Source organism: Ostrea edulis, chromosome 7, assembly GCF_947568905.1.
Source record: "Ostrea edulis chromosome 7, xbOstEdul1.1, whole genome shotgun sequence".
Taxonomy (NCBI): domain Eukaryota; kingdom Metazoa; phylum Mollusca; class Bivalvia; order Ostreida; family Ostreidae; genus Ostrea; species Ostrea edulis.
In genome coordinates this window covers 16030955-16050154 of record NC_079170.1, presented here as the reverse complement: position 1 = coordinate 16050154, position 19200 = coordinate 16030955, and the positions used below count along the sequence as shown (strand labels likewise).

The 19200-nt window shown below is 33.9% G+C and overlaps 1 protein-coding gene across 3 annotated transcripts; it reads left to right on the top strand.

Moving 5' to 3' along the window:
- Positions 1 to 15970, top strand: LOC130047848 (uncharacterized). Of its 3 annotated transcripts, XM_056143473.1 has the most exons (11): positions 227 to 272; positions 407 to 479; positions 1001 to 1044; positions 1215 to 1282; positions 1505 to 1714; positions 4601 to 4663; positions 5015 to 5092; positions 5237 to 5269; positions 5360 to 5483; positions 5811 to 5922; positions 15590 to 15970. In XM_056143473.1, exons 4-11 carry the CDS (start codon positions 1261 to 1263, stop codon positions 15887 to 15889), a joined length of 942 nt encoding a protein of 313 aa, XP_055999448.1. In that variant the 5' UTR covers positions 227 to 272; positions 407 to 479; positions 1001 to 1044; positions 1215 to 1260; the 3' UTR covers positions 15890 to 15970. The 3 variants fall into 3 exon arrangements, with proteins under 3 accessions (XP_055999447.1, XP_055999446.1, XP_055999448.1); XM_056143472.1 differs by lacking the exon at positions 1001 to 1044 and having other exon boundaries at positions 1 to 272; positions 15593 to 15970; XM_056143471.1 differs by lacking the exon at positions 1001 to 1044 and having other exon boundaries at positions 1 to 272.
- Positions 15971 to 19200: the final 3230 nt, after the last annotated feature.

Here is a 19200-nt window from a genome sequence, read left to right as displayed (position 1 = left end):
ACTTGCGTCCTCCATTTGTATACAAATTTTCATGACTAAATAAATAACACTTTTCAAACGTATATGCCGTGTTTTATTATCCAAAAGGTGTGTTAGAATAGAAGAGTTGGCTCCATGACAAGTACATAATGTGAACAAGGAACTCGAAACGAATTCATCCGACATTGCCATTATACGGGTGAATTCACCTCGGACATTTAAATGTACTAAGCAGGAAGTACCAGTGGTTTTCATTTGTTGTGATAAAATGATGTCCATTTTTCGAACGCAAGGTATGCGGAATAACGTATATGTGTATATTATATCAATTTAATTGTCGTGAGAATTAATGATCTGATATAAAGGTATGGGAACTAAGTTAAATGTTGTATTGTCGTTTCAGTTTTCTGTGTTACATTTATTTCAGTGTGTGTATTGTTCTTGGTGTCACGTGGTATTGAGCACGTCCAGCTGCAATCTAATAGTGATCTTATTGATGCGTATGTACACATATTTACAAAACTTTTGTTATCTAATATTTCAAAGTAAATAACTCGTGTACATATCAGAATTTTATTGTTCCCTGATATTGTACTGATTTATCGCTTCACTGATTGTCCCGGTGACCCGGCAGATATATTTAAACCCTGTGTAGATGAAATTAAACTTTAAACGTTACACGTTCATTTTCTTCCTTCTACATGTACATTTATGCACGCGTTTGATTTCACATAAATTTGTAACTTTAGGGTAAAATGTGTTGTTTTAAACTGAGAGCCCATGTAATATTCATTTCCTAATATATCGGGTGTGCAAATGTGATATTAATGGGGGGGGGGGGGGTGGTGAAACAAATTTACTGAGTGTTATTCCGGTTGTCACCCCAGCATGTATATCCATCTATAATGGAATCTGAAAAAAAGAATGCTTTTGATATATTTTGATTTTATTAAGTGTTAATTATGAAGTATGAGTAAAAAAAGGTACACTTGTAACAATACCATAAACATCCTCATTCCAGGTAATTAATGTCCTCATTCCAGGTAATTAATGTCCTCATTCCAGGTAATTAATGTCCTCATTTCCTAGATTCAAGTATGAAATAATACATTTTAGTGTCAATTTGTTCTTCAAAATTGCCGATACATCATTTCAAAGTCCATCCTGCTATATGTGCTGTACCTTTATTTTATTATGTTTTTTTTTTTTTTTTTTTTTTTTTTTTTTTTTAACAGATTTGACTGCCTGGGAACTGTCATTAATACGTACAAAAAGCTTTCAATGGAGTGTAGTAATAATATAGGTACATCTTCTCTGTGGTTCTGTTCTTTCTATCAATCATCTTCAACAAATGTACATAACATTATGGGCAAGTTTCAAGATAAAGAAAAGATCTGCTCACGAAAATTTCATGTAGTTAACACCAGTTATGGTTTTCGAAAAATGAGAAAAAGAAATTCAAATTGTGATTTCAATGTTTGGCAGCCTAATATAGATATTTGACATTTAATTTTGTAATTTGAAGATGCATCTTGTTCTCACGGGGAAATCATCTGCGTCCGGACAGCACGAAGCTGTAATTCACGGTGGTCAAAACCAGTAAAGGTCTCTGTGTCCCTGACAATACTGTCATCTAATTTCATGAACGACTCTAAATTGATGCCAAGGTGGTGCAAGTGTGGGGAATTATTTTTCAACTGTTCCATTGAAAGCGAATTCCTTATCAAGAATCTAGGTAAGTTGAATGACTATTGTAATGTATGTTTTATTTTTTTCCATCCTGCAATCTTGTTCAAAGCGGTAGATTTTCATGACCGTGTGCTTAGTGTTATATAAAACATTGCACATCATCATGAAATCCGTTATATCATTATTTGAAATTGATATATTATCTAATAATCAAATCAGGATTATACCTAAAAATCCATGTAATTTAAAAAGTAACTTGATAGGTTTCAACAAAAACTTCTAAATTGTAATTTTAATTTTTACACAAAGTGTAATAAAATTTAAACACGTTGGTACAGAAAATGTTTATATTTTCTAAAACATGTCTCGTGGGGATCCGGGTTAGAATAGGTCCTCAGTACCCCCTTGCTTGTCGTAAGGGGCGACTAAATGGGGCGGTCCTTCGCATGAGACCGCAAAAACCGAGGTCCCGTGTCACAGCAGGTGTTGCACGATAAAGAGCCCTCCCTGCTCAGTGGTCATAAGCACCGAGCATAGGCCTAAATTTTGCAGCCTTTCACCGGCAGTGGTGACGCATCCATATGAGTGAAATATTCTCGAAAGGAACGTTAAACAATATTTAATCAATCAATCAATCATATATATATATAAAATGTGACAAGGGCATTGATACATAAAGGGGTATTCTCTCTTTTGTATTCTTTTATACAATAATTTCCTTGATATTCAGAATTAATTTAGTACATTGTATTTATTCATAAAGTGGCAGTTTTAATACAAAATGTTAATATTTGCATTTTGTCATTTTAACCAGTGTTCATGCATTTTTTATCACGCTGTGTTACGGCACGTTTGGTCGCCTCAGCACGTTCAGTCGCCGACGACTGATTGTGCCGCACGTTTGGTCGCTGGTGACCCTTCGTGCCGCATGTATCGTCGCCGGGTGATCAAGTGTGCCGTGAGGGTTGGCACGAATGGTCGTCAATTTTAGGCCATACCCGAGCACGAATGGTCGCCACCCAAGCTCACAGTCCCAAACCCCAACTTTGCTTTTCTCCTCCCTCTCCTCCTTCTACACCTATTCCCCTCCCATCTAATCCTCATCCTTCTTCTCCAAATTCTTTTTGTTCTGGTTTTATCAAACCGAACAGCGAGTGGGTAAAATCTAAGGGAGATGTGGCGCTTTCTGGTAGCCTTCTATGAGAAATCAGATGCAATTGGACGTCCCCTATAAAATTTACAACACATTCTATTCCGATTCGAAACAACCCTTCAAACCGTTGACATATTTTATTAAGTGCACAGAGAATATGCCTAATGTTGCATGCCATACAGGTGGCGTAAAATAGTAAAACTACATTATTATATTAACTCGTTGGATAAACCAAATATCAAAACACGCAATATAGTATTTGAAATTGGAGTCCGCTCATATGTATTGTACGTAGCTGAGATCGCCCTCACGGTAACACTGCGCCGTCAACGTATTAGATGGTACAAACAACGAAATACAGTGATATGATAACCAGTTTTTTTGCACAATGAACTTCGTCTACCTTGACGTTAAATTCATGGAAAATGTCCGAGGCTGCCCAATGGGTGAAATATGATGAGGAGATATGATGTTTGAGAGGAAGATATGAAGTTTTGTCATTCCTGACACGTGACTGTCTAAACCAATTATATTACGTGTTGCATAGAATTCTATACTGAGGTATAATAACATATAAAACATATGTTTTATAAGATATCTTATAAAATAAATGAAATATCTTATAAATTTTCTTTGATAAGATAGCTTATAAAAGTAATAAGATATTTTGTAACAGTTACACGGTATTTTATGAGATATCTTAAATCAAAAACATTAATAAATTGTCTTATAAAGTTTATGAAATATCATATACTATGTAAGGTATTCCATATATTTAATGAGATACTTTATGAAGAAAAATATAAGATATATCATTATGTATGCTGATGTCTCCATATGAGTGAAAAATTATGGAAAAGGACGTTAAATAATATCTAATTAATTGAGCAATCTTTTAAAGGACATCATAAGATATATCATAAACTTTAGAAGATATCTTATAACTTTTAGAATTAATGAGATATCTTTAGAGAGGAATAAATGTAAAGATGACATATCATAAGGATGGTGGTATGTAAGAGCATTGTGTTCCTGAAACGTTGCCACTTGTGTGTTTGCAAATTAAATTCACATTGAATTTCATCCAAAAATACCCATGTTTTTGGTTGTTTGCTTTGTGTCGTGCTTGACTTGTGTCACAAATGTGTGCACGTATGTGCGTGTGTTAAGCAAAACAAGCTCGATTACACATGAATGCTCATTCATACGCATGCACGCACATGCATATACACAAATGCACATGTGCGCACATGGATGCGCACCGTCACTCAAATACACACAGACACGCACGAACGAATAAATACACCTTTTTGCAAAACAAAACCAAAGATGGGATTTGGGATGGAGTCTTGGATGGTGACCATTCGTGCTCGGGTATGGCCTAAAATTGACGATCATTCGTGTCCACCCTTTCGGCACATTCGGTCACTCGGCGACCAAACGTGCCCCACGTATCGTTGCTGGGCGACTGAACGTGCCGAAGCGATCAAACTTGCTGTAACAACGCTGTTTGATGAAAATGTGCGGTTTTCTGATGTTGGCATATACTTCTGTTTATGTACGTCAGTTAAATTAAGATAGATGAAGTTGAAATGAATACACTATTAAACATTTCAGTATCAGGTATAGGTCTACTAGTTTTCTTTTCCTGCTGACCAATCCCATTCAGTATTGAATATAATATTGTTTGAATTAATTGATACACTTTTTCTTCTTCACTTTTTGAACCCATAATAGTGCGAGTATAGATCGTCCTTAAGATTTTTTTTATCTTTTCAGTACATGAAGACACATGTTCTACGAGCACCTCCATTTCAACTACAACTTCGACGACCCAAGAAAGTATATAACTCAATATTACAACACTTTCATTTTTTACAAGTGAATTTAAAAAAAAAATGGTTTCCCCTCTCTACTTTTTTTAAAAACAAATTTGTAGATTAATTAATTTCTCAGAAATATATTTCTCGATATCTTAAAAAAAATACTCATGTGTTTCAGTATCAAATAATAATTATGTATTTTTAATAGATAATTTATACGCAAACACCAATGTAACAGTTTAACCCAAATTTCCAGAATTTATTCTCTTATAAATTACCATATCTACCAATATGAAAACCATGCACAAATTTTTTACTTCTACAAAATGAATATTTGATATTTATCGAAAACTTCCACCTTCCACTCCAGTCACGAGCAGTGTTGTGTCAGCCACTTCCGGTCCTGGGAATTTAACAAACTCAACATTTATTTCTACACCAAATCCAGGTACATGTACACTGCTATTCGCAATGCCACAAAGATTGATATAGTTGTATTCCTACCTTGTATTTTATCTTAGACCGTCGTTACTTTTAAACGCAGTATAGCATTTACACTGTAAATCACCCAAAAAGTTATTCAACTTTTCAGATTTTTTGAAAGATTCAAATCCTGTGGAAACGGGTAAGGTTTACCAGATTATCACTACCCGTAATATTATAATGCAACATTGTGTTTTCTAAGCATGATAATATATATTCTGATATTTTTCAGTGACGTCCTACGGGGCAATTATCGGTGCATTGATAGGGGGCGTCGTGCTCGGGGCTGTCTTAATGTTTCTTACCTCCCTCATCCTAAGGAGAAAATCCAAGCCGTCGAATAGCAGGCAAAACAAGTAATGAAAACAAAAATGTTTAGATAAGATTAATTGTAAGAACAAATAACTTTATACGGTTCTTCAAATTCATAATTGTCTAGAATATCATAGTTCCCTGTGCTAATTGGAGGGGGGGGATACATGTACCTTAACAACCATCACGAAACATGGTGTGTATGCCAGCAATGTATTGTAATTTGGAGTAACAATTTTTATTATAAATATCAATTATTATTGTTATCGGGATTTAGAAGAAAATTTTTAAATGACAGAGCATCAGTAATGCAGATGCAGAATTCGGCTGCTTTCTCGGATATTTTCTAATTTGAGAATTTCAATTTGCAGAAAAAATCTTAAGACGGTAAGACATAATCCAGCGTATGAATGCAGCAAGGGCATCCCTGAGAAGACCACAAACCCCAGCGGGGATATATACACACAAATCATGGACCAAAACGTAATTCTTTTTTATCTATATAACTTTTGATTACACTCCAGGTTTGTGCTTTTGAACGTAGTCTTAAACTAATATCGCATAACGTTTCATATATCGTGAAGAACCATTACCATTTTCTAATTTCATAATTGATACCGTAGTGCCTACCCAATCAAAGTAATCTTGCGTGGGGATGTTGTTGATCCACGCCTATGGGGATAAATTAGTGTACCGTGTGCAACCATTTCTATCGTTGTAATTGGCCAATGGGGGTGTAGGGTACAATATGTAACTGTATTCTTGTGTTGATTAGATATGTAGTTGGTGCGTGGCAATTGTAAATACATATTGTGTTCTATATGTTTACTTTGACAACCAGCGGGCGGTTATTGGACACCCGTTGATTGATGTTAGTACATGAATCTATGAACTGGGATACTTCACACGATTCATTACAGGACACATGTCATGTTTTCAAAGTATACAAAATTACATGTATTTTGTCTTTCTTATGCTTATACTAATTAATTCTAATAGTTCGCTCGCCGAAATTTTGATATAATTAACCACAATACAGACTTAAATTTAAGCCCCGATTTCAAAAAGTCTAGTTAATTAGGTAGGTAGTCACGTGGTTTTATATGTTTTCGCCACCAGTGCATACATATAGCGATGTAAATACCCAAATATAGCGAGGGAAGCGTGTATGAAATCAGCGATATTGCGAGTAAATGTTTAAATGGGTCGCTGTATACAAACTTAATGCTATTCCTTTATACATCTGTAATTGGCGATGTTTCTCTAAAATAAACAGTGCAATTATCATTTATTTTTCGATTAGACAAATTATAATACGTTACATTGTTGACAACAAGGCCCTAGGCCAAGTTACTGTCACGGGTGCATTTCGGAAAGAACGAAAAAGTACAAACACACACAAGTCAATAAAAATAATCAAATTTAAACTGAAAATCACATCGTCTTATTTTGATAAAGCAATCTTATTATTTTTGAATTGTGAGCTGTACGTCGTTAGGAAGTGGGAGCACGGCGTTATACCGACGCCGCACTCAATATTTTACGAGTTCAATGGGGAAATAAGTTTATAATTCAATTTAAGTTAGGAAATACAATATTCTATTATATATAACTAAAATTTCAATTATTTTGTATCTTTAATTTTTTTGTAAATATACTAGTTGGTAGAAACTGGAAGCACAAGTTCTACCGCGTATGTTGTTACAAGTTAAGGTCAGTTGATCCGAGTGTATATTGAATTTGAAGACCAGAACATAATTATGCAGTGCTTAGCTTCGATATATCAATTTTCTCGCAGTTTATCAGGGTCTCTGTCCAAGCGCTTTTGAAAAGGTGACTGGGTGTTTTTTAAAGGTAAAGTTCTTGCTCCCAACAAAAAATTATCCACGTCTTTTTCCTCGTACCTTCCTACGACAAATTAAAAAAAAAATACTCACTCTAAATCCTTTCTAATGACAACTAGTACACCCAAACACGGCACAAATCGTCTTAATGCAATATCATTTGCAAGCTGTTAAGTGATAATTGGTTTTTATCGTTAAATCTAAGTTTTTGATGAAATGGCTAAAAGATGTTTTCAAACCCGAGGGCGCATATCATATGACGTAACACATAATGGCGAAAGTGAATATGAAGATCTCAAGATTTGAATTTCATCGCTTTCAAACTCGAAAACTACACAAAATAGTTCAGTTAAAAGTTTTAGGCATGACAAGAATTAAATTTGTTGAAAAAATGAAAAAAGTTAGAAACATGCGTTGTTTCCTTAAAGTTATGCCATTGTGAAGCGTCGCAATTCATACCCTCATGCAATTAAAAAACCAAATTAATTTTTTATCTTTACATTTCAATTTCGTGTCTGTCGGAATTCCCAGCCATTGAAATAGATGCATTATATTTATCAACATCCATACGCGCAATCTTTACACCTGCAGCGCGTTCATGATATAATGTCTATCATTACATTGAGATATAAATAACCACAACTGGCGAGTAGATATTAGTGTCTATATTGTGGTACCTAACTGGTGTGTGGTTAATCGGTGAGCGGTAGATATAAATACCTACAAATGTACTCATCCCATGCGCCCGATCCCAAATGGCGTTTTCAGGGAAAGGGAGGGGGGGGGGGGGGGGGGGGGGGGTCCGTGGTTGTCCTACACTCAATTTTGTATTCTGTTTTGGTATTCATGCGATTGATCACCGTTCGTTACTTGTACCTGTCTATGCATATAAGGAAAATCGGCATGTGGCTTTTGAAGGTTGATATGTGGATACTGTAGGTCACTCTATATTGTAACACTAGATGGGTGGTTATTGTAGGTATGTGTATATTGTAACACTAGATGTGTGGTTATTGTAGGTATGTGTATATTGTGATACTAGACATGTGATTATTATAGGTATGTGTATATTGTGACACTAGATGTGTGATTATTGTAGGTTTGTGTATATTGTAACACTAGATGTGTGATTATTGTAGGTATGTGTATATTGTAACACTAGATGTGTGATTATTGTAGGTATGTGTATATTGTGACACTAGACATGTGATTATTGTAGGTATGTGTATATTGTGACACTAGATGTGTAGTTATTGTAGGTATGTGTATATTGTAACACTAGATGTGTGGTTATTGTAGGTATGTGTATATTGTGATACTAGATGTGTGGTTATTGTAGGTATGTGTATATTGTAACATTAGATGTGTGGTTATTGTAGGTATGTGTATATTGTAACACTAGATGTGTGATTATTGTAGGTATGTGTATATTGTGACACTAGACATGTGATTATTGTAGGTATGTGTATATTGTGACACTAGATGTGTAGTTATTGTAGGTATGTGTATATTGTAACACTAGATGTGTAGTTATTGTAGGTCTGTGTATATTGTAACATTAGATGTGTGATTATTGTAGGTATGTGTATATTGTAACACTAGATGTGTGGTTATTGTAGGTATGTGTATATTGTAATACTAGATGTTTGGTTATTGTAGGTATGTGTATATTGTGACACTAGATGTGTGATTATTGTAGGTATGTGTATATTGTGACACTAGATGTGTGATTATTGTAGGTATGTGTATATTGTGACACTAGATGTGTGGTTATTGTAGGTATGTGTATATTGTGATACTAGATGTGTGATTATTGTAGGTATGTGTATATGGTAACACTAGATGTGTGGTTATTGTAGGTATGTGTATATTGTAACACTAGATGTGTGATTATTGTAGGTATGTGTATATTGTGACACTAGATGTGTGATTATTGTAGGTATGTGTATATTGTGACACTAGATGTTTGGTTATTGTAGGTATGTGTATATTGTAACACTAGATGTGTGGTTATTGTAGGTATGTGTATATTGTGACACTAGATGTGTGATTATTGTAGGTATGTGTATATTGTGACACTAGATGTGTGGTTATTGTAGGTATGTGTATATTGTGATACTAGATGTGTGATTATTGTAGGTATGTGTATATGGTAACACTAGATGTGTGGTTATTGTAGGTATGTGTATATTGTAACACTAGATGTGTGATTATTGTAGGTGTGTGTATATTGTGATACTAGATGTGTAGTTATTGTAGGTATGTGTATATTGTAACACTAGATGTGTGGTTATTATAGGTATGTGTATATTGTAACACTAGATGTGTGGTTATTGTAGGTATGTGTATATTGTGATACTAGATGTGTGATTATTGTAGGTATGTGTATATTGTAACAGTAGATGTGTGGTTATTGTAGGTATGTGTATATTGTGACACTAGATGTGTAGTTATTGTAGGTATGTGTATATTGTAACACCTAGATGTGTAGTTATTGTAGGTCTGTGTATATTGTGATACTAGATGTGTGGTTATTGTAGGTATGTGTATATTGTGATACTAGATGTGTGATTATTGTAGGTATGTGTATATTGTAACACTAGATGTGTAGTTATTGTAGGTATGTGTATATTGTAACACTAGATGTGTGGTTATTGTAGGTCTGTGTATATTGTGATACTAGATGTGTAGTTATTGTAGGTTGTGTATATTGTGATACTAGATGTGTGATTATTGTAGGTATGTCGTATATTGTAATACTAGATGTGTGGTTATTGTAGGTATGTGTATATTGTGACACTAGATGTGTAGTTATTGTAGGTATGTGTATCTTGTAACACTAGATGTGTAGTTATTGTAGGTATGTGTATCTTGTAACACTAGATGTGTGATTATTGTAGGTCTGTGTCTATTGTAACACTAGATGTGTAATTATTGTAGGTATGTGTATATTGTAACACCTAAATGTGTGGTTATTATAGGTATGTGTATATTGTAACACTAGATGTGTGGTTATTGTAGGTATGTGTATATTGTAATACTAGATGTGTAGTTATTGTAGGTTTGTGTATATTGTGATACTAGATGTGTGGTTATTGTAGGTATGTGTATATTGTGATACTAGATGTGTGGTTATTGTAGGCATGTGTATATTGTAACACTAGATGTGTGGTTATTGTAGGTATGTGTATATTGTGATACTAGATGTGTGATTATTGTAGGTATGTGTATATTGTACCACTAGCGTGTGATTATTGTAGGTATGTGTATATTGTAACAGTAGATGTGTGGTTATTGTAGGTATGTGTATATTGTAACACTAGATGTGTGGTTATTGTAGGTATGTGTATATTGTGATACTAGATGTGTGGTTATTGTAGGTATGTGTATATTGTACACTAGATGTGTAATTATTGTAGGTATGTGTATATTGTAACACTAGACGTGTGATTATTGTAGGTATGTGTATATTGTGATACTAGATGTGTGATTATTGTAGGTATGTGTATATTGTAACACTAGATGTGTGGTTATTGTAGGTATGTGTATATTGTAACATTAGATGTGTGGTTATTGTAGGTATGTGTATATTGTAACACTAGATGTGTGGTTATTGTGGGTATGTGTATATTGTAACACTAGATGTGTGGTTATTGTTGGTATGTGTATATTGTACACTAGATGTGTGATTATTGTAGGTATGTGTATATTGTAACACTAGATGTGTGGTATTGTAGGTATGTGTATATTGTGATACTAGATGTGTAGTTATTATAGGTATGTGTATATTGTGACACTAGATGTCGTGGTTATTGTAGGTATGTGTATATTGTAACACTAGATGTGTGGTTATTTCAGGTATGTGTATATTGTGATATTAGATGTGTAGTTATTGTAGGTATGTGTATATTGTAACACTAGATGTGTGGTTATTGTAGGTATGTGTATATTGTGACACTAGATGTGTGGTTATTGTAGGTATGTGTATATTGTAATACTAGATGTGTGGTTAATTAGGGTATGTGTATATTGTGACACTAGATGTGTGGTTATTGTAGGTATGTGTATATGGTAACACTAGATGTGTGGTTATTGTAGGTATGTGTATATTGTAACACTAGATGTGTGGTTATTTTAGGTATGTGTATATTGTGATACTAGATGTGTGTATTGTTGGTATGTGTATATTGTAACACTAGATGTGTAATTATTGTAGGTATGTGTATATTGTAACACTAGATGTGTGGTTATTGTAGGTATGTGTATATTGTGATACTAGATGTGTGGTTATTGTAGGTATGTGTATATTGTAACACTAGATGTGTGGTTATTGTAGGTTTGTGTATATTGTAACACTAGATGTGTGGTTATTGTAGGTATGTGTATATTGTGATACTAGATGTGTGGTTATTGTAGGTATGTGTATATTGTAACACTAGACGTGTGATTATTGTAGGTATGTGTATATTGTGATACTAGACGTGTGATTATTGTAGGTATGTGTATATTGTAACAGTAGATGTGTGGTTATTGTAGGTATGTGTATATTGTAACACTAGATGTGTGGTTATTGTAGGTATGTGTATATTGTGATACTAGACGTGTGATTATTGTAGGTATGTGTATATTGTAACAGTAGATGTGTGGTTATTGTAGGTATGTGTATATTGTAACACTAGATGTGTGGTTATTGTAGGTATGTGTATATTGTAACACTAGATGTGTGGTTATTGTAGGTATGTGTATATTGTGATACTAGATGTGTGATTATTGTAGGCATGTGTATATTGTGATACTAGATGTGTGGTTAATTAGGGTATGTGTATATTGTAACACTAGATGTGTGATTATTGTAGGTATGTGTATATTGTAACACTAGATGTGTGGTTATTGTAGGTATGTGTATATTGTAACACTAGATGTGTGGTTATTGTAGGTATGTGTATATTGTAACACTAGATGTGTAGTTATTGTAGGTATGTGTATATTGTAACACTAGATGTGTGGTTATTGTAGGTATGTGTATATTGTGATACTAGATGTGTGGTTATTGTAGGTATGTGTATATTGCAACACTAGATGTGTAGTTATTGTAGGTATGTGTATATTGTGATACTAGATGTGTGGTTATTGTAGGTATGTGTATATTGTGATACTAGATGTGTGATTATTGTAGGTATGTGTATATTGTGATACTAGATGTTTGGTTATTGTAGGTATGTGTATATTGTGATATTAGATGTGTGATTATTATAGGTATGTGTATATTGTGACACTAGATGTGTGGTTATTGTAGGTATGTGTATATTGTAACACTAGATGTGTGGTTATTGTAGGTATGTGTATATTGTAACACTAGATGTGTGATTATTGTAGGTATGTGTATATTGTAACACTAGATGTGTGATTATTGTAGGTATGTGTATATTGTAACACTAGATGTGTGATTATTGTAGGTATGTGTATATTGTGATACTAGATGTTTGGTTATTGTAGGTATGTGTATATTGTGATATTAGATGTGTGATTATTATAGGTATGTGTATATTGTGACACTAGATGTGTGGTTATTGTAGGTATGTGTATATTGTGACAATAGATGTGTGATTATTGTAGGTATGTGTATATTGTAACACTAGATGTGTGATTATTGTAGGTATGTGTATATTGTAACATTAGATGTGTGGTTATTGTAGGTATGTGTATATTGTGACACTAGATGTGTGATTATTGTAGGTATGTGTATATTGTAACACTAGATGTGTAGTTATTGTAGGTATGTGTATATTGTAACACTAGATGTGTGGTTATTGTAGGTATGTGTATATTGTGACACTAGATGTGTGGTTATTGTAGGTATGTGTATATTGTGATACTAGATGTGTGATTATTGTAGGTATGTGTATATTGTAACACTAGATGTGTAGTTATTGTAGGTATGTGTATATTGTAACACTAGATGTGTGGTTATTGTAGGTATGTGTATATTGTGACACTAGATGTGTGATTATTGTAGGTATGTGTATATTGTAACACTAGATGTGTAGTTATTGTAGGTATGTGTATATTGTAACACTAGATGTGTGGTTATTGTAGGTATGTGTATATTGTGACACTAGATGTGTGGTTATTGTAGGTATGTGTATATTATGATACTAGATGTGTGATTATTGTAGGTATGTGTATATTGTGATACTAGATGTGTGATTATTGTAGGTATGTGTATATTGTGACACTAGATGTGTGGTTATTGTAGGTATGTGTATATTGTAACACTAGATGTGTAGTTATTGTAGGTATGTGTATATTGTAACACTAGATGTATAGTTATTGTAGGTATGTGTATATTGTGACACTAGATGTGTAGTTATTGTAGGTATGTGTATATTGTAACACTAGACGTGTGATTATTGTAGGTATGTGTATATTGTGATACTAGATGTGTGGTTATTGTAGGTATGTGTATATTGTGATACTAGATGTGTAGTTATTGTAGGTATGTGTATATTGTGACACTAGATGTGTGGTTATTGTAGGTATGTGTATATGGTAACACTAGATGTGTGGTTATTGTAGGTATGTGTATATTGTAACACTAGATGTGTGGTTATTGTAGGTATGTGTATATTTTGACACTAGATGTGTGGTTATTGTAGGTATGTGTATATTGTGATACTAGATGTGTGGTTATTGTAGGTGTGTGTATATTGTAACACTAGATGTGTGATTATTTTAGGTATGTGTATATTGTGACACTAGATGTGTAGTTATTGTAGGTATGTGTATATTGTAACACTAGATGTGTGGTTATTGTAGGTATGTGTATATTGTGATACTAGATGTGTGGTTATTGTAGGTATGTGTATATTGTAACACTAGATGGGTGGTTATTGTAGGTATGTGTATATTGTAACACTAGATGTGTGGTTATTGTAGGTATGTGTATATTGTGATACTAGATATGTGGTTATTGTAGGTTTGTGTATATTGTAACACTAGATGTGTGGTTATTGTAGGTATGTGTATATTGTGACACTAGATGTGTAGTTATTGTAGGTATGTGTATATTGTAACACTAGATGTGTAGTTATTATAGGTATGTGTATATTGTAGCATTAGATGTTAGGTTATTGTAGGTATGTGTATATTGTAACATTAGATGTGTGGTTATTGTAGGTATGTGTATATTGTAACATTAGATGTGTGGTTATTGTAGGTATGTGTATATTGTGACACTAGATGTGTGGTTATTTTAGGTATGTGTATATTGTGACACTAGATGTGTGGTTATTGTAGGTCTGTGTATATTGTAACACTAAATGTGTGGTTATTGTAGGTATGTGTATATTGTAACACTAGATGTGTGGTTATTGTAGGTATGTGTATATTGTAACACTAGATGTGTGGTTATTGTAGGTATGTGTATATTGTAACATTAGATGTGTGGTTATTGTAGGTATGTGTATATTGTGACACTAGATGTGTGGTTATTGTAGGTATGTGTATATTGTGACACTAGATGTGTAGTTATTGTAGGTATGTGTATATTGTAACACTAGATGTGTGGTTATTGTATCTATGTGTATATTTTGATACTAGATGTGTGGTAAGTTTGGGTATGTATTTATTGTGGTAGTAGTTTGTGGTTATCATATGTTAGTGTATATTACGGTAGATAGTTCTTTGTTGTTGTAGATGAAAGCATGATGAGAAAATCGGTGATTGAGTTTCGTACTTCCATGCATATTGTGAGAATCGGTATTTTGCTATTGTCAATCAATGTCAATCAATGCCTATTGTTCGAAATGTGTATTATTACAAACCCGTGTATATTTTGTTAGTCAGCATGTGGTAGATGTAAATCCATGTCTATTATGCATGGTACTCCTTTGTAGCAATTGTTAATATATAGATAATGTGACAATCGTTAGATTGTTAATGTACACCTATGCGTATTGTGGTAACTTCTGTTTTTTGCGAATTAACATACATGTATAGTACACTAATGGACATGAGGTAATTGTAAATTCGTGTATGATATGACAGTCAGTGTGTGGTTATTTTAGTTCCATGAATATTTTCGTGTTTTTCAGATTCTCATTCATTGCTAAAGCATTCAATAACTAAACACCGTAAAACTACTGTATATTCATTGCAAAGTAATTTATCTACTGTGTCAAATACAATTCATAATCATTTCCTATTCTGTATTGGATATATAGACAACAAATCATTGCTATTTGCCCACTTTGGTGGAAATTAAGTCATTGTTTTTTCTTATTTTATTTTTTTGGGACATTTTTCAGCAGTGTCAAAACATTTCAGCCGTGAAACCTTCAGTTTCATACGAAAACACCCCTGTTGCAGTAAAGGATATAGACACAATCTACAATCATCTTCATGAATCAAAGGACATCGATAGAACAGACTATTACGATCATGCGCAGATGATACCATCTGTACCTCCCCCCACAGAAGAATACCAAACCATACAAACATCAAGCTGTTCTAACGCATACACAGAGGTAGTGGGAGAGGGGCTCCGAAAATCTGCTAATCATAGTGATCCAATCCAAGACGAATACTTCATTTTGAACAAATGCTGAATACCGACTTCTTGATATTGAAACTTTTCACCGAAATTGATATTTGCAAATTTCGTTGAGTAAAATGAATTGTAAAACTTCTTCACGATGCAACTGTATATAATCTTTCGTACAGTATAGTATATGGATTTGTTGAAATTGGCCCTGGACTGGGTAGGCGCTACCACCGGTACTTATGGCAAGAATATCACACACACACACACACACGCACGCGCATGCACGCACGCACGCACGCACGCACGCACGCACACACACACACACACACACACACACACACACACACACACACACACACACACACACATACGTGTAACGCGTGTCAAATGAACACCTTAACTCCCCACCTGCAACTGAACACTTCTACAGTTATTGGTATTTTAGTACGAAAATTTACTATTTGGTACTAAAAACAACATAGAAGACATTGCTGCGGTCGAAATTTGTGAAATATAGTTTTATTCACTCCTTGAATTTTTGCTTATCAAGTGAACACTTTCCTTTACACACTGTCAATTGAACACTTTCCTTTACACACAGGCAATTGAACACTTTTCTTTACACACGGTCAATTGAACACTTTCCTTTACACACAGGCAATTGAACACTTTCCTTTACACACGGTCAATTGAACACTTTCCTTTACACACAGGCAATTGAACACTTTCCTTTACACACAGGGGATTGAACACTTTCTTTTACACACGGTCAATTGAACACTTTCCTTTACACACGGTCAATTGAACACTTTCCTTTACACACAGGCAATTGAACACTCTGAAACACGCGGCCAGTTAAACACTCTGATACACACGGGCAATCAAACACTTTGAAACATCCAAACAATCATTCTCACCACGCTAAATACATAAGGCCAATCTCTAAAACTTACAAAAAAGTGTGAAACGATTACAAAAATGGAAATTGGGATGGGATAGACAGGGAATCCACACATTTCGTTGAAATTATCGCCTTAAGAAAATCAACAACAAAAAAAGGGGGGAGGATAGTATTGATTGGATGATTGATTGCTTATATAATTTACGTCCCGTCGAGAATATTTTATTCATATTGAGACGTAACCAGCTTTAAGCGGAGTACCTATCCAATGTATCCATAGGGTTCAAGGTCGTAGCAGTGAGGGTTCTTTGAAATATCGTGCGAACACCTACTACATGTACGACCAGGGATCTACGTTTATAAGGTCACATCTAAAAGATCCGTGATTCTCACTTCTAAATGTCGAGCGTTTGGCGAAGGAGCAATCACTACCAATTTCAACGTCTTAAAATTGGGTTTGCGAATGAACGGTGCTTGAACTCACGACCTCCCGGTTACGAAGCGAACTCTCTACCATTGAGCTACCGCGACCGGTCGGGGGAGGGGTAGTAGTGTATATAATGATAACTTTAATTGTAATAATAACTTATAATAATTATCATTTTATATATATATATATATATATATAATATATATATAAAGCACTAAATAATCACAACTAGGTACTGAAAATTTTCGCCCCAGCCCGGGGTCGAACCAGCGACGTACGGCACCCACCGCCAAGCAAGATTGTCAAACCAGTGCGTAAGTCCACTCGGCCACAACGATTTCCCTGATAAATATATATATATATATATATATATATATATATATATATATACTTCTATGATTATAGACTCCCTCGTTTGTCAATACATGCTGTACGAGCCAGACTCGGTAGTAATTCAACCAAAAAGTATGATAAATAAAATCAAAATTCTGTATAATGCAGTGCCTAAAAGATCTAAAAACAAGTATTAATAATTATATACATTTTTTGTATTACTTTTAAGTTTTTTGTTGACTTTTGATATAGATAAAAATTAGATATCTTTGTAAAAAAAAAAATGTTACGCGATATCTTAATTCCACTCCAAAAGGTAACATTTTCATGAACATTCTGTGTAAATGTAACTACATAGATGTGGCCTTACAGAAAACTTTAATCAAACGTTGCAAAAACCATAAATTGTTTGAAAATCCGGTGTATAACACCAGTTTATATAACTTCAGAATCAGGATTTGCTCCAGATTCCTTCATATACTGTTACAAAAATATCTACATGTTTATGATATGTACATGGAAATTATGTCAATTTTGACTATCATCTCACTTTGAAATATGAGGACAAAATTGTAATAGAAAACCCCCAAATATCACGATTTTCCTTCATCTTAGATATTTTTGTTTAGAGATTTCGTGCTTTAGGCACTCATTACGTCCTCCCCTTGGATAATTCCTGGTTTCGCTCCCGCCACATGCCAACAACTAAATATCCGCTAAACGTGTTGGACCCCCCCCCCCCCCCTCCCACTAAACACGTCTGAAACACACTGAGGACAGGGATGACCAAATTCAAGGGAATATATTACTTTCTGTTTTTGTTCAAAAACTGGACGTGTCCTCTCATGACTTTTGTAATACAAATTCACCAGGATGATTTTTAAAATCTTAATGTTTTACATAAGCTCAAATAATTGAAGTCCAATAATATCCATGTGGTGGAAATATTGCTTGCAAAAATTAATTTAGAGCTCTGTATGAATGACTTGATTATCTCTTTTAATTCAATAGATCTTTTTAATTATATATACAGGGCTATTTCATAAGTAATTAATGCGCACATCGTTGTTTTGTTTTTAAAAAGAGAGCAACAATTCAATTAAAGAAATCATTCATTCAGTTGTGGATATGTCAAATTAATTAAGGATTATATCTCAATTAGATAATTACTCTCACTAACATAATTATTGCACGCATCAATTTAATTAATGATATCATTAATTCAATAGAAGAGAGCAATAATCCATTTATTGCGCACATTAAGTGATGTTAGCATTAATGAATTATTGCTCTCTTCAATTGAATTGTAGCATGCATTAATTCTATTGTTGGTATCATTAAATTATAATTCATTTGAGGAGAGCAACAATTAAGTTATTGTGTGCATCAATTCAGCGGAATAAATAATGATATCAATAATTCAATTCAAATGAAGATATCATTAATTATTTGAAGAGATCTTTGATTGCAATGTTGCGTGCATGAAATGAATTAATAATATCTTCAAATAATTAAAGATATCTTCAAATATCTGAGTTTGTTATTTTGGCGCTCCATAGATCTAAAACTATTCCTAGTGGATTCCAGTGCTTTCTGACTCAAGACATCATACCAGTTCTTGCCACAAATGAATCTCACCATACAAGTGATCTAGCCACCTCTCTTTTAATCTCTTCATAGTATTCATATACGTAAGAGGATTTTTCTCCTT